A 24,131-nucleotide genomic window follows, 5' to 3' on the forward strand; every position below is an offset into this window, starting at 1 on the left:
GAATCCAGAGTGATAATGGGGCTTCGGCAAAAACACAGGAATAACAATGGATTGGTTGATGTGAAACTCAGAAACAACCTTAGGCAAGAACTTAGGATAGGTACGGAGAACCACCTTATGATGGAAGACAGTGAAAGGTGGGTCTGCTACCAAAGCTTGAAGCTCACTGACCCGATGGGCAGAAGTGAGAGCAATCAGAAATACAACCTTCCAGGTTAGATACTTCAAGTGACCCCGCGCTAGCGGCTCGAACGGGGGTTTCATCAAGCAAGTAAGGACCACATTAAGATCCCAAACCACAGGAGGAGGATTAAGGGGTGGATGAACGTGGAAAAGGCCTTTCATGAAGCGAGAAACCACAGGATGAACAGAGATAGGCTTCTCATCAATCGGCTGATGAAAAGCAGCAATGGCACTAAGGTGGACTCGAACCGAAGAGGACTTCAGTCCAGCACCAGACAAGTGTAACAGATAATCCAGGGCAGCAGATAAGGAGGCAGATAGCGGCTCCTTTTGTCGAGTAGCACACCAGGAAGAAAAATGGATCCACTTCTGATGGTAACATTGGCGAGTGGATTCCTTCCGAGACGCTTCCAGGACATCCAGCACAGGCTGGAAGAACTGGAACGAGGGCATTAAGTCTCGAGGAACCAAGCTGTCAAGTGCAGAGACTGTAGGTTGGGATGAAGTAGAAAACCTCGACTCTGCGTAAGCAGAGAAGGAAAAACAGGCAGAAGAAGAGGCTCCCTGGAACTGAGTTGCAACAGAAGGGAGAACCACGGCTGTCGGGGCCACCGAGGAGCTATCAGAATCATGGTGGCACGCGTGGACTTGAGCCTGACAAGGGTCTTCAGAATCAGAGGGAATGGAGGGAACGCATACAGAAACAGGTTCGTCCAGTCCAGCAGAAAAGCATCCGCCTCAACTCTGAGAGGGGTGTAAACCCTGGAGCAGAAGCAGGGCAACTTGTGATTGAGAGGGGGACGTGAACAGATTGACGTCCGGAGTCCTCCAATGAGCGAACACCTGACGCAGGGTCAAGGAATGGATGGACCACTCGTGAGGCTGCAGAAGACGACTCAACCGGTCCGCCAGACAATTGTACAGGCCCTGAATGTAGACCGCTCGAAGGAATATGTTGTGGCGAATGGCCCAATCCTAGAGCTGCATCGCCTCCTGGCACAGGGACATGGATCCCGTGCCCCCTTGTTTGTTGACATAATACTTGGCGCCCTGGTTGTCCGTACGCACCACTCAGTCGCGAAGCAGGTGACAAAAAGCTTCCGAAAACAACACTTCCGAAAACAAAATCTCATCCATCTCCCACAACACTCACATACCCGGAAACAACTCACACTCCCCAGACTGACACGACCTCCCTTACATGTGCCTATGTCAACATCAGAGCACTAGGACCCAAAACAGAAAACATAAAAAACTGGATAAAAACAGAAAAACTTGACTGCCTATTCCTCACTGAAACCTGGTTAACCTCAGACACAGACCCTAGAATAAAAGAAGTATGCCCGCCAGGATACAAAATAACAGTAACCTGCAGAGAAAAAAAAAGAGGAGGAGGACTAGCTATAATAATCAAGAACTCCCTAACTCTAAACATACTTGAAAAAACATCCACACCGCAAATGGATTTCCTAGCATGTCACCTCACAAACCCAACACTAAAAAACTCACTAAACTGCTTGCTCTGCTACATAACACCAGGAAACTGGACCACAGTGAGACCTGAATTTGAAAACTTCATCTACCAAAACTCATTAACAGCAGAATATAACCTCATCCTAGGAGACCTAAACCTACACCTAGAAGACACAACCTCCACACCTGCAAATAACTGTCTATCCTTCCTCAATGCCTTATCCTTCCAGATCCTAAACCCACAAACCACCCATGAAAAAGGTCATCAACTGGACATTGCTGCATTCATGACTCACCAACCATCCAACCCAGCAATCCAAACACCTAACGGAACATGGTCCCCATCCCTATGGTCAGACCACTACACATATAACTTCAACATCAACTGGACCAAGACCAAACACACACCTCAATCAAAAAAAACCACATATACCACACGCAAGCATATCGACCCAACCACGTTTTGGTCAAAAGTAGACGAAACCATACAAGACTGCGACCCAAAAAACTTCATCTCCCACTGGAAAAATGTGTCCACCAACATCCTCGATGATCTGGCCCCCCTACAAACCAAAACCAGAACCAGCAGGAAATCAGACCAATGGTTTGATAATGAATTACTCCAACTCAAAAGACAGTGTAGAAGATTAGAAAGAAAATGGAGAAAAAAGAACCAAGATCAAACAAAAACCGATTGGAAAAAAATCAACAAACAATACAAAAATCTACTAAGGGATAAGAGGAAAAACTACTATACTAATCTCATAGGCACGGAAACCCAAGATTCCAAAAAAATATTCCAAATCCTGAAAGAATTAACAGACACCAAACCATACACAACCACCACGAACACCCCCCCACCATCACCCACCCTCTTAGCAGAACACTTCAAGAACAAAATTACCAACACCAGAGCCACTCTCATCCTTAACCCATCCCATCAAAACACAATCACAATCCACCCTTCAGGAAAAGAGGCAACTGCAGCAGACAGAATTTGGACTCAATTCCCCAACATACAATGGTCAGAACTCAACAAATTCTACAAAAAATACAGTCATGCCTCCTGTGACCTCAACCATTGCCCCTCATATCTCCTCACCACAGCTAGTGTAAAATTCCGCACCATAATGCTACAATGGATTCAATTCACGCTCACAGAAGGCACATTCCCTGCTGACCTCAGCGAAATCGTCATCACCCCAATCCAAAAAGACCCAAAAGCACCACAAAACCACCCATCTAACTTTAGACCTATAGCCTTAATTCCGCTATATGTCAAAATTATAGAAGGCCTAGTAGCCAAACTCCTCACCAATTACATAGATGACCACAACCTACTCCACCCCATGCAATCAGGCTTCAGAACAAACTTCAGTACAGAGACACTACTAGGCTCCCTTATGGATACCATCAGACAACACCTTAGTACAGGGAAAAAAATGCTTCTCATACAACTGGACTTAACTGCGGCATTCGACTTAGTGGATCACAACATCCTTCTACAGATCTTAGACGCAATAGGTATTTCAGATAAAGTTTACTCCTGGTTTGAAGGATTCCTAAAACTCAGAACCTACAGTGTAAAATCAAACAAAGAAAAGTCAGAATCCTGGTCAAACCCCTGCGGCGTACCACAAGGATCTCCACTATCCCCTACCCTCTTCAATCTCTACACTGCTTCTCTAGGAACGCATCTGGACAATCTGGGCATAACCACCTATAGTTATGCTGACGACATCACCATCCTCATCCCATACGATCATTCCAAACCTACCATGACAGACAAACTTCACCAAACACTTGAAACAGTCACAACCTGGATGAAAAATCACAAACTTAAACTCAACCAAGACAAAACCAAATTCATCCTTCTCGAAAATGACAAGATCCAAACCACAACCAACTTAGAGATAAACGCAATCAAATATCCCATCCAAACCACCATAAAACTACTTGGCATGACCATAGACAGATGCTGCACTATGCAACCGCAAATAAATAAAACAATTCAGAAATCATTCGCAATCATGAGAAACCTGAGACAAGTCCGAAAATTCTTTGAAAGAACACAATTTCAACTTATAGTACAATCTCTAATACTGGGTATATTGGACTACTGCAACATCCTCTTCCTTCCTTGCCCTGCAACTACGATTAGACAACTCCAAACAATCCAAAATACAGCTTTGAGACTCATCTACTCATTGAAAAAACATGACCACATTACGGATGCCTTCATCAACTCACATTGGCTTCCAATCCAAGAAAGAATCCAATTCAAATTCTACTGCATATTATTTAAAACCCTACACGGAGACAGCCCATCATACTTGAACAATCGCCTCATCCAAGCACCCACTACCAGACACAGAAAAACGCACTCCCCATTCATACCCCCCCCAATCAAGGAAGTAAAAAGAACAAGACTACACGACGGCCTACTAGCCACTCAAGCCGCAAGACTGGACAACCAAATCTCCAACCTTCTGATGACCACCCCAGACTATAGGACATTCAGAAAGGAAATAAAGACCACACTTTTCAAGAAATTCCTGAAGCAGCAATAACATCACGACCTCTTAGTAACACTAAAACTGACGCACGATCTACCCATTACTGCACTAATAATAACAAAAGAACCTCCACTTTGACCACCTATCAACTCTACTACAAACCACCTCACCCTCAACAACCCGCTAAATGTCTATAAGATCTACAACCTACCTCTCTAGCTAATCATTGTAACTCTGTTTTTAAATTAACCTTTTGTAATCCGCCTTGAACCGCAAGGTAATGGCGGAATAGAAATCCCTAATGTAATGTAATGTAATGTAAAAAGCCTTCAGGGCGAGGAAAAGCGCTCGAAGCTCCAGCAGATTGATGTGACAAAGGCGGTCAACACTAGACCAAAGACCCTGAGTGCGAAGACCGTCCAGATGAGCCCCCCAAGCATAGGTCGATGAGTCCGTCGTGAGGACCTTCTGCAGAGGGGGGGGGGGCATGAAACAGAAAACCTCTGGAAAGATTGGAAGACAGCATCCACCAACGGAGAGACTTCCTCAACAAAGGAGTCATGACAATGAGCCGAGAGACAGGATCTCAATCCTGGTTCCATTGGGACGTAAGAGTCCATTGAGGAATACAGAGGTGAAGTCTGGCAAAAGGAGTCTCGTGAACCGTAGAGGCCATGTGACTTAGGAGGACCATCAGGAGCTGAGCCGGGGCCAAGGACAGATGGGCCACCCTCTGGCACAAACGAACAAGGGCCTCTTGACAAGGCTGAGGTAAGAAGGAGTGGAGACGAACCGTGTCCAGGATCGCTCGGATGAATTCCAGAGACTGGGACGGATGGAGATGGGACTTTTGGGAAGTTCACCTCGAAGCCGAGACTCTGAAGGAGCAAGATGGTCTGATTCATCGCACGCAGAACTTCGTGGCTTTGATCAACCAGTCGTTGAGGTAGGGAAACACCTGCAGACCACGGAGACATAGGGCCGCAGCTACCACAACTAGACATTTTGTGAAAACCCTCGGAGAGGCCGCCAGGCCGAAGGGAAGAACACGATATTGGAGGTGGAGATCTCCCACCCGGAATCTCAGAGACCGGTGAGAGGCCGGGTGTATCGGAATGTGCATGTACGCCTCCTTGAGGTACAGTGAGCACAGCCAATCCCCCTCATCCAAGAGGGGGTACAAGGTAGGAAGGGTGAGCATTCTGAATCGTTCCTTGACCAGAAACTTGTTCAGAGCACAGGATCGGACACAGATCCCCCGTCTTCTTGGGTACCAGAAAGTACCGGGAATAAAATCTGGTATTCCACTGATCCGGAGGAACCTCTTTGACCGCCCAAAGGCGAAGAAGGGCCTGAGCTTCCTGCAGAAGGAGAGGCAGCTGAGACCGGGCAGAAGGAAACTCTCATGGAGGAAGGGCCTGGAGTACGTGACTGAAGTGAAGGGAGTACCCTCCCGGACGATGGAAAGCACCCAACCGTCGGTAGTACGACTTTCCCACTGGGTATAGAAATGATGGAGACGACCCCCGATGAGGAGAAGGGAAGGCTCCAGGAGGAAGGGAGCCCAAAAGCTCAGACTGGAACTGTCAAAAAGATGGCCTAGGCTTCACCGGAGCCGGGGGCTGGGCCTTAGCTTGTCGCTGCTGCTGTTGTGGCCGCTTCGAAGGAGGCCGAGAGAACGCAGGAGTAGTTTTCTGCGGATACCTCCGGAGAGGAATTTTGTATTGCTGAGCTGGAGGGGTCTTCGGCTTAAGTCTCACCAGAGAAGGCCTGAAACATATAGAGGCAGAGCTAGGAGATGGTCTCCTCGAGGAGACAAAACTCCTGATGCCGAGAATCCGGCACATCCTCCCGGAACGAGTGGAGGGTGTCCACACAGAACCAGAGGTAGGACGTGAAGATAAAGTTATAGTTGAGGACACGGTTCGCCATCATTGAGTTTTGATAAAGACGACGACCAAATTTGTCCATCGTACGGCCCTCCCTGCCCAGAGGGATAGCAGCGTAAACCTTCGAGGGGTTGGACTTCTTCAAGGAAGACTCAACTACCAAGGACTGGTGAGAAAGCTGAGAACTCTCAAACCCCTTCAATGGGATCGTCCGGTAGCAGGACTCCAACTTGGAGGGAATGGCCGTGACCACAAAGGGGATCTCCAGGTTCCAGAGAAATGTTTGTCAGAGAACCTGGTGCAATGGTAAGCGCAGCGCCTCACGGGGCTGATGATCAACACCCATTTCCACCAGGAATTCCTGGGTATAACAGGACTCAGACGGAAAGTCCAGGTTCAAGGCCCTACCCATGTCAGAGATGAAACGAGTAAAGGAGGAGTTTTGAGAGGAAGACTCATCCCCCAGAGGAGACTCTGAGCGAGATCTGGGGGCAGCCGAGAAAGAGGGAGAAATTTCCCTCGAATAATGAGCTGGGGCCTCGGAATCCTGCGAATGGGAGATGGAAGAGGCTCGACTAAAGTGTATGGGGGGCATCGAGGAACGATCCCATGCAAGGTGGGCCGGGGAGGACCCCGGAGTCCAAGGAATCAGCTGGCAGAGCCTCGGAGAAGACGGGGCAAAGGAAAATTCCTCCACCAGTTTCGAAGAAGACTCTTTTGAGGCTGGCATCTGCCTAGATTGGGAACGCACACTGGAGTCCAACTCAAGGACAAGGGTGTGCCTGGAAGGCTTTGCGGTCAGAGACCTGCCCCGAAGGGGCAGAGAAGACCAGAGATTTTTAGGAGGGGCAAGCCTCGACATAGTAGCGGGTGAAAAGCGGACCCCTGTTCTGGACCCTCGAAAAGTCACAGACTCGGGAGATGAAGAATCGCTCGAGGAAACCCGAGTCTTGTGGGCACGGCCCTGAGACACGAGAGAAGGATGCTCAGGCTGGTCAGATCGAGGCTGGGTCGAAACCGAGTCAGAGGTGTCAAGGTCGGGACCAATTGGCTCACCACCGAGGAGAGCTGCGTGGTAAATATAGCCTTAAGCATGTCCTCGAACATAGACACCAAGACCAAAGGCTGTTGGATCGTAGGTGCAGCAGTGCGCTCCTTCAGGAGCGACCTCAAGGAAGAGTATTCCCTATGTGAGGAGGTACGCTTAGAATGATGTCTCGAAGACGCTGACGAGGTGGCACTTACATGAGACTCTGAGGCAGGCTTCTTTGCCGGCACACCTGAGGAGGCAAGAGGAGACTTACCCAAGACCGAATGTAGCAGGAGGAGCCAAGGCCGGAGCCTTCAAGGCTGAGGGGGACTTCGAGGCCAAGGACTTCGAGGCCGAGGCACTCAATGAGGGCACCGAGGCCGAGCTCGAGGCCTGTCTCACAGGATCCATGGGGCCAAAGAGTTGGAGAATCTTGGCCACCCTCCGACGAAGAGCCCGTGGTTGCAAAGTCGCACAACGTGGGCACGACTCAGCGTGGTGCTCCGCACCCAGGCACTCCACACACCAGCGATGAGGGTCGGTGATGGAGATAACCCGGTTGCACTTAGTACAGTTTTTAAACCCGGAACAAGGCCGGGACATAAGAAAAAGAACGGCCGCGGCCCCGCGAGGCCAAGCGGCAGAACAAGACCGGTGAACCCGGTCAAAAATATACAAACGGAAAAAAAGAAAAATTAAGACGTGGTGGACAGCGACTTAACCGAAAGTAACCAAATAAGCCGCAGTGCAAGAGGGACGACGAGATCGTGTGAAGCAAGGGAGCAGTGCTTCTGGCTTCACGGAAAACATAGAACTGAGGCCACGCTGAGGAGACGCATGCCCTAGGTCGGGCGGGAGGGGCATGTGCGGGCAAATTGCGAGCTTGAAGGTCTTCAAGCAAGTCTGCTTGCGAAAACGTCCACTCGGGGGCTCCGTTGGTGACGTCACCCACAGTTTGAGAATATGCTGACTGCTTGTCCTGGGATAAAATTCATATTTGAAAAAAATGAATATGCTCAGACATGGAAGCAAAAACAGGGGGCAAACCTGCATGTTATAAGTGCCTTCAAAAACTTTATATCTGCTGTATATCAGTCAAATAATTTCAGATATTCTCGGGGTTTGCCCCTTGTTTTTGTCTCTGAGCATATTCAGTTTTTTCAAATATGAATTATATATATAAAAAATTCAACACTTATAAAAAAATTTTTCTAGAGGAGTGACCTTTATTCTTGATATCCAACTAGTTTGGTACACCCTCGATCAGATACATTTTTTGATTGGTTTTCCCCATTGATAGTTTGACTGAGTCCACACCTAAAATACAGGCATGTATTTAATATTCTATTAACAAAAGTAATTGCCTACCTTTCTTAAGAGTAGGCTTCAAACTGGTGTTCTTTTATAGAATTACCCTCAAAACCTCTGAATCTGAGTTTACTAAACAAGGGCATAGGAAAGCAATTGTATATTATTTTATTACATAACTGGTCCTACTCATGTCTAAAACACTGTATTGACAATAAATTAAATGATTTTAAATTTTAAAATGCAAAGCCCCTATCTGTGCATGCATTTTAGCTACATATATGCTTTTTTTTAAAAATCAGAATATAAATTCAGATGTTTAAGATACCACTCAGAATTATACCAGCTGAAGTCTGTACTGCAGTGTATATATAATATACATTGACAAGCCTTTATCCCAATATAACTTGCACATGATCATGTAATAAAGCATGTTGCAGCTCTCAATTTAATAGTGCCTTACACATTTTACAACTAAACTGCTAATATAAATCTGACTTGGATGCTAAAAAGTGGCCCTATTTCAAAGTAAAAGGAAAAAAATGCATCATTAGTGGAAATTTAACTGAAGTTGAATAATTTTGTATTTTGTTTTATTTGCTATATTTTGGTCTGACCCAGCAGCGGCAATTCTTATGTTCTTATGTTCTCTGTGTGCCCAAGCCTTTTTTAGTTTTGCAATTGCTGTAACAAGGGAGAAAATGTTCAAAATGTTAAGATTTAATTGTAAACTGCTTAGATATTTTCATGGGAGGTATATCAAAATTTTAATAAACTTGGAATCTTATATCTACTACTGCAAGTTGCCAATTGCTCTGGAATAAGACGACCTGGGAAAACCTGCAGCCTTCTTGATTATTCTCTGCAATCCCAGTTCTCATAATGTAAAATCTAAAATAGAAGCTTATTAAAAAAAGAAAACTGTCAGTATAGGTTCTTTCCTAAATGTAAGATTTATCTTCCTGTGACAATATGAAGATCCCTTTCACATGTCAGAAGTCAGAATCCAAGCTGCCAAGAGTAGAAAACACAAAGGCAGAGTTAATGTTTTTACAGTACTTGACTTCAGGAGAACAATGCAACCCAACCCGTGTTAAGCGCCCATTTCTGTGAAATTATTTCATTGTGAAAATGAGAGGACATCTGTAATGCGCTATAGGCAGCAATTTAACAAAGAAGGTCACTTGCATGATTGTAAAAAGCAAACAAATGCAAAGATTATATTTGGTGTTTAAATTTAAATAAATAAATAAATAAAATTATTATATTTGTAGTCTATTCCCTTGCATTCTAGTGTTTAAAAAGAGTTTAGAAACAAACTCTTTTCAAGATGTATAGCATAAATGCAACAACACAACTCGAGAGGAACAATTATTCTGGTAATAAGCATGGAGACAATTACTGTCAGTGCATATACATTGAAGTAGCTTTTCACCCCTTTTCCTTCTTAGGGTCAGTGCAAATAGCCCTAATTTCATATAGGCTAAGTGGTTTGCAAGGATAATAGGCTGCTATTGGAAGCCCCGGTGGCCATTTTTATTGTGAAGAATGGGCAGGAGCAAGTGAGAATTTCTCATGTCCCAACTCGCCACTAGACCACCAGGAGAATGCGGTAGGCCTGGGGGGATGTCAGTCTCGCTTGCTAGAAGGGAAGGAGTGCTATCTGATACTCCGGTGGTGTGCAGACAGGGGTGCAGGTGTTCCTCTAGCTTGGGAGGGAGCAGTAGCTTGGGAGGGAACAGTAGCTGGTGGGGGTTGAGATACAGGCATTACTCTTGCTTGGGCATGTAGGAAGACGCATTAGCTGACATTCTTGTGGGAGTTGGGGTATGGGTGGTGGTGCGTGCGTTACTCTTGGCAGGGAGGAGGCAGGGAAGGAGCACTAGCTGACGTTCCAGTGGGGCGCAGGCGAGGTTGCAGTCATGGGTGTTTCACTTGGGAGAGAGGAAGGGAGGGGCATGCGTGGGGTGCAGGCATGCCCTGATCATAGCAGAAAAAGTATGCCGGTTCAGAGGAGGCTTGCAATGGTGTAAGACCTACTAGGAGGGAGGGTGGAAGGGCATCACAAGGGAGAAATAGTAGAATATAAACCCTCTGTTTATATTAGAGTTACCATTTTTCACCTCAGTTTGTATTCAAATAAGTTTATATTCAAGTATATGGTACTTATCAATCTGTGTCATGTCGGTATACATACAAAGCTGTGTTCTAGTACACATCAAAACTATTTGCCTCATCACATAGCTGATTCCAACCACTAGTATCAAGATTTTATGAAGGACAAGGTTCTTTAAAAGAAATACTTCAAATGTAGCCTTATATTGATTTGCTCCCTGCAGGCCTATAGCACTATGGCTTTGCACATCAGCAATAAAATTTGTCCTGTAGTTTAGGATAGGACAAGTATTAAACACCATCTTCCCCCCCTTGTTGCTGCAATGTCAGGTTACACTTATTAGAGCCACTTGCTTCCACTGATCTTCAATTAACCTTCTACCAGTATGGTTTTTGGGATACCGACAATAGGGGAGTATGTGGCGCAGTGGTTAAAGCTACAGCCTCAGTACCCTGAGGTTGTGGGTTCAAACCCATGCTTCTCCTTGTGACTCTGGGCAAATCATTTAATCCCCCCATTGCCTCAGGTACATTAGATAGATTGTGAGCCCACTAGGACAGACAGGGAAAACTGATTGAGTACCTCATTAAACTCATGTAAACCGTTCTGAGCTCTCCAGGGAGAAAGGTATAGAAAATTGAATTAATTAATATGCACGAGGGATTTGTGTGCACTCTCTCTTCTGTATGCAAATCTCTCATATTTATTCATTGTGTATATTCCTGAAAACCAGGACCAGGCTGGGAACTATTGATCTACAAAAAAGGCACACCGAGGAATTAGTGAGCCTCTGGTGTTATTAAATTATTTTAAGTTTATTCAAACCCCACAAGAAAATAATTATGGCTCGTTTAACATTATACAACCCCAGGGAGAATTTTAAGATAAATTGAAACAATCCATGAAATAAAACAAATCAGTAAATATCAAGCAATGAAATTCTATGTACAAGAGCTTAACATGCATAAACAAATGCCAATCAATGGTTTGAATGAGCACACAGAAGTAGCTTCATCTATAAAACAGATCTTCATTACACACAGTAGCATACTTGGCGGGACAGGAACCTGGGGCAGAGCACCCTCTTCTCTGGCCAGAACACACCTCTCCTCCAGGTTGCAGGCTGTCTGCGTGCAGCCATCGGCTCTGCTGGTCCCCCGTCCCAGAACAGGAAGTTGATGTCAGAGGGGGCAGGGGCCACAGGAACCAACTGCCGTGCAGTGACAGACCAGCAAACGTTCCAGCACCCCTCCAGTACTCCACTGATTACATATAATAAGCTATAGTAAAGCACACAATTGGATTTTACAGAACAGATTTTATTGTTAAGGCTTGTTCTTTTCACTTAAAATTAAAACAGAAAGACTATTCGATGCATAAGACAACATTGAAAAGGAGATGAACTGGAATGCTAGCCAGTGGTACAATGTACATAATTTACACCACGCTGTTCCTACTTCCACTTCCTATTCCTACTCTGCTCTTAACATGTAATTCTAGAAAATGAGTTTGGGGGATTTGGGGAACTTATTAGACCAGTTTATTATCAGAAAAAAAGTAAAATTCAAGCCAAACAAGATTTCCCGTCCCTACAAGGTTACCTTACTCTATACAAACAGCCATGTACTCAAAGACTTCATTTTTTTTTTTTTTGCTGTATGTCCAGCTCTTCTTTATTGTAAACCGCCTCGAACTACCTTGGCTTTGGCGGTATATAAACAATAAATTATTATTATTATTATTTTTCAAGATTTCTTACAACTGTGAATGTTTTTAAAGGTCCTTCTTATACAATGAGAAATTTTTTTATTTTTAAGTTTGAAATTTAAAAGTAGTGCTACATGAAGTCTGTAGAGAGCATTAAGCACCGAGGTCCAAATTCTGTAACCGGCGCCTAATGTTAGGCACCTATTTTGGAGGCGCCCAACTACAAAAGCGCCTATCTAAATTGAATAACAAGCTCAATTAAGTTTTTAATCAGCAATAATTGAAACTTAGGCCCCTATCAAGAAAGAGCAATTCTGTAAGAAGGTGCCTCTAAAAATTTAGGCAGGGTTCAAAAAAAAAAAAAAAAATAGACACTATGCATGTTAGGCGTGGGCGTGGCTTCGTGTTAGGCACCTTGTTACAGAATCGCTGTTCTTAAGCGTGTTTAAGCGCTCGCATGGCCGTCTAATTTTTGGTTGTGCCTAGAGCTGGCCTATTTATTGGGCGCCTCCAAAAATAGGTGCCGCTCAGCGTGATTCATTAAACAGCACCCAATTTTACTTGAATCGCGCTGAATGGTGCTTATTTCAGCACCTAACTTTTGGGCGCTTCTTATAGAATTTGCCCGTAAGTTTTGTTTCCTGCTATGTGATCTGTAAGACATATGTCTGAGCTTCCTGTCTAATACCTGAAAAGCAAAATCCCAGTCTACTATTGGCCAAGCAGGCAACAGGGTCTTCTCTTCTGTATTAAGTGCTTGCAGCTTAGCTCAACTGCCCTCTTCTCTTCCTCATCAGATCACTGCATAAGCATATGCATGCTTGGATACAGTCACTTTCTGTGTACATTTACTGCACAGAGAGAAAATCCAAACTCATACCACAAATCAGCCAGTATCCATCACAATTAGACAACTAGAAAGTTTTCCCATTTTAATGGTGGAGAAACATTTCCAGCTCTAAATAAAGCCTGCCATTCTGCAGTAATTTTGTTTCACAAAGGGTAAATTTCATAACAGGTTGCTTATTTTATGAAATGGGAGCCCGAGACCCCATGTCAATGGGTAGAAGATAACACAGGGCTGGGAGGCCCTCGTGTCGCCCATCGACCGGGGTGGGTTAGGGGGTGGAAGAGTAGGCAAGACGAGGAGAGATTGGGTAGTGGGCCTGTCAGGCAGGGAGGTTTAAATTGATTGGAGGGAAGCAGGGCGGCACGCGGGGGCGAGGTTACAAAAGGAAGGGGACTTTGGAGGACTCGACCATTCAGGGTCCTCCAAGGCGGTTTTTGCCCACCCACCCGCCCGTGATTTAGGCAGTGGTGTGTAGCTTGGGGTAGCGGATCTCCCGAGCTACTGGGTCATTGGGGCTCATCAGGTGGTGAGCAGTGGGCCGGCGGGGTGCCGCTGGTGGGTCAGGTGAAAAGGGGCATGAGGGACATGCCACCCCTCTGACCCTTGCTGAGGTGGCGGGGTCGAGGGCACTGAATGATGTTAAGTGGGTAGCTCAGGAGGAGCTCTTTGTTGTCATGTTAATGGAATTATGATGTGTTAAAAATGTTACGGTGAAAAAACTGAGCTGCGGCTAATTTTTCCATCAAAAAGTCTGTAGTGTGTTTTGTCAAAAGGTAAGCGAAGGGTCATGGTTACAAAAGGGGGGGGTGTATATTGGGGGGGGACAGCAGGGCCTATCCAGATTCCGCTTTTAAAGGCAATACAGATTCCTAAGTGCATTTATAAAATAGGCTCCTACAGTGAGCCGACATTACACAAAAATTCTCAAAAACAGATTTACACCTGCTGCCAAGATGCTGCAAATGTGTGCATAGGAGTATTTTATATTGAGTGCAGCAATATACAGATTGCTGAAAAGTAGGGACAATCTTTCAGTGCATATATACCCCATGCAATTTTATAAGATTCTTGTGTGTGTTTAAACAGTTTACAAACAGAAAAAAAGGACACTTTGCATAAAGTACTTTCTTGTAACCTTTGAATCTATCAGAGGTGTGCCTCAGATAGCAGAGTACATTCAGGTTATTGTTTAACAAGGACAGATAAAGCAGTAGACACTAAAAAGTCAAAACAGACCTGGTTACAACACAAACATTCAAACACCTAGGGTTGTCTATTTTTAACTTTACAGTACTGAATTAAGATTTCTCTTTTTCTGTTCCAGCACAGAGCTGAAACCACAACACGTGGCATCCAACCAACACCCCAATCCATACACAGCACTAGATGGCCTCCACTGAGCTATGAAAATATTTATGCCACTATCTCTTGGAGGCATAATTTCCAATCATAACAAAAAAAACTAACCACCCACATCCATGCCAAGACATTTTCCATGTCAAGGAGAGTTGTGTGCTGAAAAAAAAGTCACAGTGGTTAATAAGCTGAACCAGAATATAGGATTTCTGTAGCACTTTACACAAGTAACATGAATCAGCCCTAGAAATGTTATTTTGGCTCTGGAAAGGGGCTCTTATGGTTCATAGCATACACTAAGCTGCCATGTCCAGTAAATTCCTGCAGTAAGGTAAACACAGTTCCCCACAGAAATCAATTCAGGTGCAGAAGTTGCTTCATAAACTCATAAGTAGTAAAAGCCACAGCCTGGGAGGGAATACAGCGAATATAGTTCAAAGACAAGCCACGGTAAAATCCTCTTCTTATCCCATACTGTTTATAGACATGCTTCAACGTCTGCACCATAGTACTGCAAAAAATAAAAAATAAAAAAATAATAATAATAATAATAAAATCACAAGGAAATTAATGTGGAACATTACCAATACCATGATCATATTATCCAGAAAGTAAAGTGCATGGTAGGTCAGCACTCATCTCACACTTCCTTCACTATAAATCACTTTTGTGTCAGACTCTGGTTAAGATCCCTGCAAAACACAATCCTCTCATTTCTTACTCTTGGGAAATAAAACCCGTTAACAATTCATTTCTTGGTCTATGCTGCTAGTCTTTTAAAAAATAGTATCTTTTAAACGTACGTTACTATGCAAAACTTAAGTCTTTATGGCAATGTGTCTCTCAAACTTTTTTTTGCTCTGGCACACTAAACAGAGCAAATGTTTCGCAGCACACTGTGATTGAATTATAAAATTGCAAAAACCAACAAAAAATAAATTAGAGAGTTATTTATTTAAAGTTCTTTAAGCTATGTATGGGTAATTGTAACAACGGTGAAACTAAAGAAGAATTGCTAATCAATGCAATAGATGTGCTCGTTTCTGAGTGCAAATTAACTAAAAACGTGGCTCGATAGTCAACAAGCATTTCGCTCGTTTCTGAGTGCAAATTAACTAAAAACGTGGCTCGATAGTCAACAAGCATTTCATTATCCCCCATATGCAGTTGTCTCTTTTTTTGATTTAATTTCTGTCAAAGATGAAAATCCAAGTTCACAAAATAAGAAGATCCAAATGATAACAAAGCCTTAATTGCATTGTTGATCGTTAGGATAACTATTATATAAAAAATAAAACTAAAATTACTTGCCGTAAGTTTTCAAGGACCAATTACATCAAAGAATGATGCTTGTCTAGATGGTTGTATCCTTACACACACAAATGCTCATAACATTGACAGACTCTTGTGTACGTGATGTTCATGTCATCTATTCTAGTGTATATTTATGAAGGAAATTTTTAAAAATAAAGTAAAAAGTTTTGGAAATCTTGTGGCACACTCAGAATCTCTTCAGAGCACACTACTGTGCTGTGGCACATAGGGCTAGATTCACTAAGCAAACCGATTGTATACCGATCGGTTTGCGCTCACTTTCCGACTCCGGCTCGATTCACTAACTTTCCTCCAGACCCCATCCGCACCCGATCCGATCTGCGCATGCAAATGAGTAAAAAGGCAAGTAAATTTTTTAACGCATCGATTCATGAAACCATTTCGTCCATACCGACTGGCCTTTCCATTCTAAAAAGTTACGACTGCTGAGGACCAGTTGTTTACATCCTCGCCAACTATTTCTGCCTAGCAACTGCTGCATGCATGTTAAGAACCCCATTAAAAATATATATCTACCCCTCAAAAAATCTAGAATATATCTAAACTTTAAATATATGTAAACTTTTATGTACCTATGTGTTAGAAATATTTTTTTGGAATGCACATAGCGAGCGTGGGAGTGAATCTCGGATTTGTAATATGCATGGCGAGAAAATCACGGATTAACCCCTTGCTCTCCTTGCACATTGTACATTTCAAATATCAATACCAAATTTAAAAAAAAAAAAAATCAAAAATAACTTTTAAGGGCCAGCTATCCTCCCCCCTTCCTTCCAGATAGATTGTCCTAAAGAGCTAGCGCATGCGTTATATGCTTCAAAACCAACAAGGATACAGTGCGCATGCGCGTTGATCGATGTTTCAGCGCTAATAGCGGCGTGTTTGCGATTGGATCATTTGCATGGGCAAGCTTTACTGAATCGATTGGCTACAATGACTCGGAAATGGATAGGACACGAATCAGATAGATTTCGGGACTTTAGTTAGTGAATCCTGCCCATAGTTTAAAACACACTGCTTTATGGAAATGCCACATTCATTTCTATGTCTCTTTCATGCTTCCGTTTCCTCTACATTTCATACACTTCTCCTCAAACAGGTGTTTCTTTCCCACTGTCTACCATCTCTCCCTCTCCCTGCCTTGCGCCTTGGGTCACAACTCTTTATTCCTCTTCATACAGCATTTCTCTTCCTCCCCTCTATTATCATGTGCAACATTTCTTTCTCTCCCCATGCACCATCTCTCCCTGCTCTCCACCCACCCTACCATCCCCCTGTGCAGCAACTTTCCCTCTCTCTTATCCCCCTCCCCCGTGAGATCTGACATACGGGCCTCCCAAAGCAGCAGCAGTGGTTGGTGAGAAGAGGCAGCGCTATGAACAGGCTGCTTCTGGCCAGCCCTGCCATGGCTTACCTCTGCCGCGTCATCAGTGATGCATCAGAGGGAAGGCCCCGGCGGGGCAGCCTGTTCCGAGCACTGCCTCTTCTCACCGGCCACTGCTGCTTTAGGAGAACCGGAGGTGTCAGGACTTACTGAATTGGCGAGTCTGATTTGAATCGATTTGAATCGGCAAATTGGGCAGCACTAGTATCTGCTTCAAGCATCAATCCCTTCCATGCATCTAAACTGCTCCATTATAGGCATTATAAGCCATTATAGGCCAATATAGCAGCCCCTGTTATTAGAAGAAAACAATATGGAAAAAAAATCAACTTACAGGCACTTGTCAGAATCAGGAAGAATAGCAGCTAACTGCATTCGCCGACGAGTTACATCCAATGGATAGCTTTAAAAATAAATAAATAAATAAGATCACCCCAAAATAAAATGAACAATTTTAAGATAGCTTGCCATTTATTCTATTCAGGATCACACAGTATTCGCACAGCCCCAGTGTATTTAACCTACATACCTGGATCCTAGAATGTGGATTTGAGGGGTTGGTTTTTTTTTAAGTCCTGACAAAAACTTGGCTTTTTAAAAGGTGCTTCTGATGTTTTAAACTATGTGACAACTTTTCAAACATGTTTCACCCAAGCGATAGCATTTCCTAGGGAGGCTCCATCCAGTGGCGTAGCGAGGATGAGAGGTACCTGGGGCGTCGGCTCTCCCTCTGACATCACTTCCTAGGCGCAGGTCCAGGAAGTGATGTCGGAAGAGATGACGCAGGCGTGACAGCAGGTTGGGGGTTGCTGCTTGTGCCACAAACGTTATAGAGGTACAGGGGAAGGGATGGGGAAGGAGTAGGGGGGTAGAGAGGAAGATGGGTGCTGTGCCCCTACCAAGATGGCATCTGGGGTGAACCGCCCCCCCCCCCCCACTATGCCACTAGCTCTATCTGTCTGTCATCAGCAATGCGGCAGAGGAATGCCCAGGCATGAGAAAGCCACAATGGGGCCTGTGCTGATGATGATGCGGTTTCTTATAAAGGTACTGTATTTTGGTCTCGCGGTCGGGGTTCGGATGGGTGGGAGAGATGAAAGGGTCAGCAGGGAGGGAGGGGAGGAGTGTGTGGCAGCAGCAATGGGAGGGATTAAAAATGCTCCATGGGGGTGGGAGGGATATAAACTGCAAGGGTTCTGCTGCACAAAGAATGGGAAGGAGGGAGGGATAGACGCTACAGGGTTCTGCTGCACAAGGGGAGAGAGGGATATAGGCTGCAAGGGTTCTGGCTGCACAGGGGGATGGGAGGGATAGAAAGATACTGCACAAGGGGATGAGTGAGAGGGGAGGAAAGATGCTGCACATGTGGGGGAGAGAAAGGAAATAGGTAGAACTGGGGTGGATGAGAGGAAGGGAGAGATAATCATTGTACATGAAAAAAAATAGGGGTTCCCTTTTATCAAGGCGCGCTACGGGGGTTAGCACGTCAGACATTTCATCACGTGCTAACCCCTGCGGCAAGCCAAAATACTAACGCTTCATCAATGGAGGCGTCAGCGACTAGCGCGGCAGGCGGTTTAACGCACGGTATTCCGCGTGTTAAACCCCTTCCGCGCCTTGATAAAAGGACCCCTAAGACCTCCCCAAAAATAAGACCTAATGCCTTTTTTGGGCCCAAAATTATAAGACAGTGTCTTATTTTCAGAGAAACCTGGTATATTGTGAGAAAATTTTTTAAAACATCAAAGTTCGTCTTATGTCTTTATATGTGTTTTATAATGTACCACAAGACACTCCCAGTGTGCAATAATGCATAATAGCAATGAAAGATTCAAGGTTCAGAACAGGAGAAAAAATCCCTGTAAACATTCCCCTAAATATCCACAATAATGGGAAAAGCTTCACTGAGATACAAAAACGTTATCTCAGTGAATATATAGAACAGTGTAACTGCTCATCATTGATGCAATATAAATTGCTCTACAGAGCTCTGTTTCAGAGTAGAAAGTCCCCTTCGTCAGGAGCAAGCACTAGATGGTGACTGGAAAACTGCTGGGGAGAGCTGACGACGCTGAATCTCCAAGCCAACAAGCGCCATTTTGGGCTTGCAGATTCAGTGTCGTCAACCTCTCCCCCTTCTCTGGAATAGCTCCCCCACTCTGGAATGCACTCCCTAAAAGGCTTTACTGAACACACAACTCTCTACTTCAGGAAGCAAGTGAAAGCTTGGATCTTCAACCAGGCCTTTAATGGAAGTACAGTAGACTCTGTTAACTGGAACTCAAGCAACCAGAACTCCCCCCCCAAAAAAAAAAAAAAAAAGAAATACTGTAATACTTTAAATAAAAATGAAAATAAAATCAATTTCTGGCAGAAATTTAAATGTAAACTTTGGCAAGCCACAGCCAAGTACCCCATGTTTTGCCTACCATATGTCCAGTAGTTTGTCTGGAACAGTTTATGGTATGACATAGTATAGGGTTTAGCACTAGTTAGGCCTATTTTTAATAGTAACTCTCAAGCAACCAGAAAATACATTTATCCAGCATCTATCAATCCCCATGGGTGCCGGTTAACTGAGAATCTACTGTAGTAACTTGCTAGTCACACAAACACAAGGAGCAACTCCAGTTACACTTGTTGTAGCAGGACATGCTTAAATTCCTACCCTAGCTGAGTTAATAGTCAAGCAACTTTCCGACTTCATGTGAAACCTACTTCATCTTATCTATTTGTTCCATCTCAGCTTATACCTTAATGCTGTCTATTAGAATATTATTGCGTTATTGTGTTGACATTGTAATGCAGAACACTATGCAATATCTTTTATTGTTTTTTGAATACTTTTATGGCTACAATTGCCTATTACCTATGTGAAAGAGGTGCGTAGGGGGTCTGGTGTGAAAGCCATCACTCTATAGCAGCGCCCATCATCTGGTGTTGCTTATGCACAGTACAGTGTGTGGAGACAGTCACCAAAGCGCAGAACAAAAAGCAATAATCTTGTACTATGACCAAACCATCATCACAGAAGCAATATTATAGTCCCCAAAGAGAGGAGTTGAGCGCAACCATTTTGTAATCCATAAGGTAAGTAATCCCCACTGCATGCACTATAATCCACAAGATAGAAAAAAAATCTCACTGCAAACACTTTGAAATCCACAAGGTCAAACAACAACAACAAAAAAGTTGGGAGAAATCAACTTGTAACTCCCACGACCATTCCCCAGTAAAGAAAAACTAAAAACCAAGAGGAGTTAGTTCATTCCAAGGTAGCAAACTGATCCAGTCCTAGTTTTCTGCTTTTATTCCAACCACTTCAAAGATAATGCTGTCTAAGCAAGTTTATAGTTCAATTTACATTTCTTTAACTTCAGAACTCAGTTAATAAACTAAGGAAACTTTCCCATCTTTTCTGTTTATTCTTGAATGAACTTCTTTTATAACCAAAGCCTTCCCTTCAAGTAGTATAGGCAGCTTTGGGGCAACTCACCACCCTCTCACAGCTAATCTTCTGCAACTGTGCCCACCAACTGTGTCTTCTACTTTCCCCAATCTTCTCATTCTCTCTGATTTACTTTACAAATCATTGCTTCAGGTTCAGGTAATTGGTTAACCTCCGCTTCCATCCAGTCCCTTTCCTCTGGGGCTGCCATCTGCTCTTCTGCTGCCTTGTGAATCAGTTCCCCTAATGAGGCACCTGGGGCAATCATGTCATTCCCTTCCTGATTCCCCTCCCACCTAGCAGCCTTGCTGGACATGATGTATTGATGTTTTAACCTGAGGAACTGAGTTTTCTCCCTCTCTTTCTCCCCCTGGTGGCTCAAGCATGTACAACCCCCTTTCCAGCAACCCAGGAATGCTAAGCTCCTTCCTATAGCCACAACACATGCGACAAGTGTCTAACTGAATGACTGACTGATTTATATTTGTATTTGGGATTTATTAATGGCTTTTATGAAGAGAGTCACCCAAGCCAGTGAATTCTTGTAAATCTTTATTAAATTTCCAAACTACCATAGTGCAAACAAACAATTTCAATATACATAAGTTTACACGAAATGCACATTAACTTACAGACATTAATGTACAACCATCAAATAATCAGAAAAAGTACATACCTACAGGAAACCTCCATATATTCCCCGAATGAAATTTCAATGCAAAACCCTCCCCCCTCCTATCCACCCTGGATGTGTATGCTTAAGGGTCAATAAAATAAAATCAGTTGTCATTCCTTACAGAACTTAGTCAATGGTTCCCAAACATCCATAAATTTCTTATACCGTCCCTGTTGTATGGCCATTGAATGTTCCATTTTATAAGTATAACTGAGAGATTCCTACCAGAAAGTGTAATTTAATCTCGCCGCTAGACAAAGAAGATCTAAGACTCCATTTACCTACCCCCCACTCAAAGGCACCCAGCGTAAGAAGATGTTTGACAGTCTGCTAGCGACGCAAGCAGTGAAATTGGACCATGCCATCTCCAACCTGCTGATGACAACAAGCGATTTCAAATCTTTTCGCAAAGAAATCAAAACCCATCTATTCAAAAAATTTATACAGATGTCATAACGCCAACCTGGATTCCCCTCAGTGTGACTTCCCCATCCTCCCTTCTTCACCAGTTACCCTTCCCCTCAAAGCCCAAGCTTGTCAACTGCTTCCCTAACTGCATATATACTGAAACTGCACTATATCCTATCTGTACAGCATCCCGAATAGTATATCCACTGGAATTGCCCAATCCTTGCCGTATCCCATTCCATAAACTATACTACACCATTCTTCTTGTAACTCCTCTGGAAATGTTCTTCTTATAACTCTTCTGGAAAAGTCCAGATGTCTCTTTGTAATCATCCTGGAAATGTCCAGATGTCTCTTTTGTAATCCGCCCAGAACTGCAAGGATGAGGCGGAATAGAAATCAGTAATGTAATGTAATGTAATCTATCACAGTTCTTCCAATTCCTCAGAATGAGTTGTATGGCAACCCCTGTCATTATATAGAAAAGTTTGTTATTTCGGGCAGATATTTGGCTTTTAGCCCTCATTAATGTACCAAATAGGATAGTATCGTACGTCAATGCTACTGGATTTTCTAATATTTTGTTCACTTGATCCCAAATGGATCAGTGAATTTTTGCTGTACACATCCTTGAGTTAACTGCTTCAAAAGGTGGTAAATAAAAAATAAAATTGCTTTGAATCATCGGGAAAGGCAGCATAGAAAGCTTACAGTTAAGTTGAACAAACCTGCACTTTCAACACAAAGTACAGGTTCCATGTCACATTATGCTATACATAATTGCTTTCTTTTAACAAAGTTTAAAACCACAAGGATAAATAAAAAAGTAAAGGCAAAATATATTTAACTGCTAAGTAACTGTGAGCAATTGAACAGACCACATAATTGTATTGTTCAACTAGCTTCTCAATCTGCACTCCTGTAGAGAAGTTTTTCAGATGCTCCCAAAGCCAGGTGAGCACTGCTTCCTTTACTTCATCATTTGTTTTTTGCTTTCTGGGTCGCAGTGATGCAACCCATGTCTCATCGCTGGTGACAATTCTCTCTAGAATACTCAGGAACTGGGTTGCAACCTCCACACACTGTTGCTTGTGCAGATCAGTAAGCCTGCACTTACGTTTTGCATGGATCAAGCATATTTTATAACAGTGCAACTAACTTTCAGGAATGCTTCCGAACTGCCCATGCTCCTCTACTAGTTATGCCCCCTTTGAGATCTGCAGACTAGAATTTATGTGCCACACTTTATAGAATAATATGCTTAGAAAACTGTATGTAAATTCTAATTAGTGCCAATTGCTTGTTAATTGGCAATTATCAGCACCGATTGGTTTGTTGACCAATTAAGTTGCATGTGTAAATCTGCAATGTGCACAGAGTTGCATGGACAACTTTGGTCACGCTATACAGAATCTGGGGATATATGCTTTCTCTTTGAATAAAGCCAAGCTGCTCCAGTTAAATCAACCTACTAATCGGAAGATTAGTATCTTACCTAGATAATCTTCTCTTTCTGTTACACAGGAGTCCATACAATAGATGAATATCCCCTGGTCACGCCTGGTTGCAGAAGAATGTCAATCACATCTTTTCAACTCCACCTCCTTCCCTGGTAAACTGTAATGCCCTCTTCAGTTTGTACTAAAGCAGTCGAGTATCATTACAAACAGAAGAACGGTAACTCATAAAAAAGAACAATAGTTAAAAAAAACTTGTAATGTAGGTGTACGAAACAAGTCACATTGTTGTGTGCAACACAGCACATTTGAAGCTCAGAAACTCAACAAATTCATCACTTTATTTACCATTAATAATTACACATTCATTCAACTGACAGGATAAAATCTCCATTTTTGGACTATGGATCTATCTGAGGCAACAAGCAAGAATGTATTAGAAAAACTCACAAGGCAGGCTGTACAGACTCCTGTGTGTATTAACAGAAAGATTATCCAGTTAAGAACCCAATCTTCTATTCTGTTACATAAACATAGATCTCTTTGGGTGGAAATGCCTGGGTCTCCACCCAAGAAGACACCACACTTCTAGTCAAATGAGTTTTAAGAGAAAATCAGTGGCCGTTTGCCACAGCCAATTTATGTCGACGCAATTGCCATGCAAATCCATCTGGCAACAGATGCCTTGGAAGCTGGTCTGCCTCATCTTGAATGACTGGTTAGAATAAAAAGATGATCAGAAAATCGAAAGTCATTGGTCCTTTCCAGATAGTGTAGCAAAACTATGTACGTCCAGACTCTAATCTCTTATCTCGCTTAGCCAAACACATAGAATGAAAAGCAGGTAAACAAATTTCTTGGTTAATATGAAAGGATGAAATAACTTTCGGTAGAAAGGAAGGTACTGTGCGCAAGTAAACTCCAGCTTCTGTGATCCTGAGATATGGCTCACTGCATGACAGTGCCTGTAATTCAGAGATTCTTCTCACTGAGAC

The 24,131-nt window shown here is 43.4% G+C and overlaps 1 protein-coding gene across 2 annotated transcripts in view; it reads right to left on the bottom strand.

The window, feature by feature from the left end:
- Positions 1 to 12,723: 12,723 nt before the first annotated feature.
- Positions 12,724 to 24,131, bottom strand: part of SLC25A16 (solute carrier family 25 member 16) — an 84,849-nt gene continuing 73,441 nt past the window's right edge. For both annotated transcript variants that reach the window (XM_033940550.1, XM_033940551.1), the window contains 2 exons: positions 17,482 to 17,550; positions 12,724 to 14,939 (listed from right to left, as the gene is read on the bottom strand). In XM_033940550.1, the coding sequence (XP_033796441.1) occupies positions 14,783 to 14,939; positions 17,482 to 17,550 (226 nt within the window). In that variant the 3' untranslated portion in view covers positions 12,724 to 14,782. The remainder of the gene's footprint in view (positions 14,940 to 17,481; positions 17,551 to 24,131) is intronic.

This window comes from Geotrypetes seraphini, chromosome 4 (genome assembly GCF_902459505.1).
Source record: "Geotrypetes seraphini chromosome 4, aGeoSer1.1, whole genome shotgun sequence".
Lineage (NCBI taxonomy): Eukaryota > Metazoa > Chordata > Amphibia > Gymnophiona > Dermophiidae > Geotrypetes > Geotrypetes seraphini.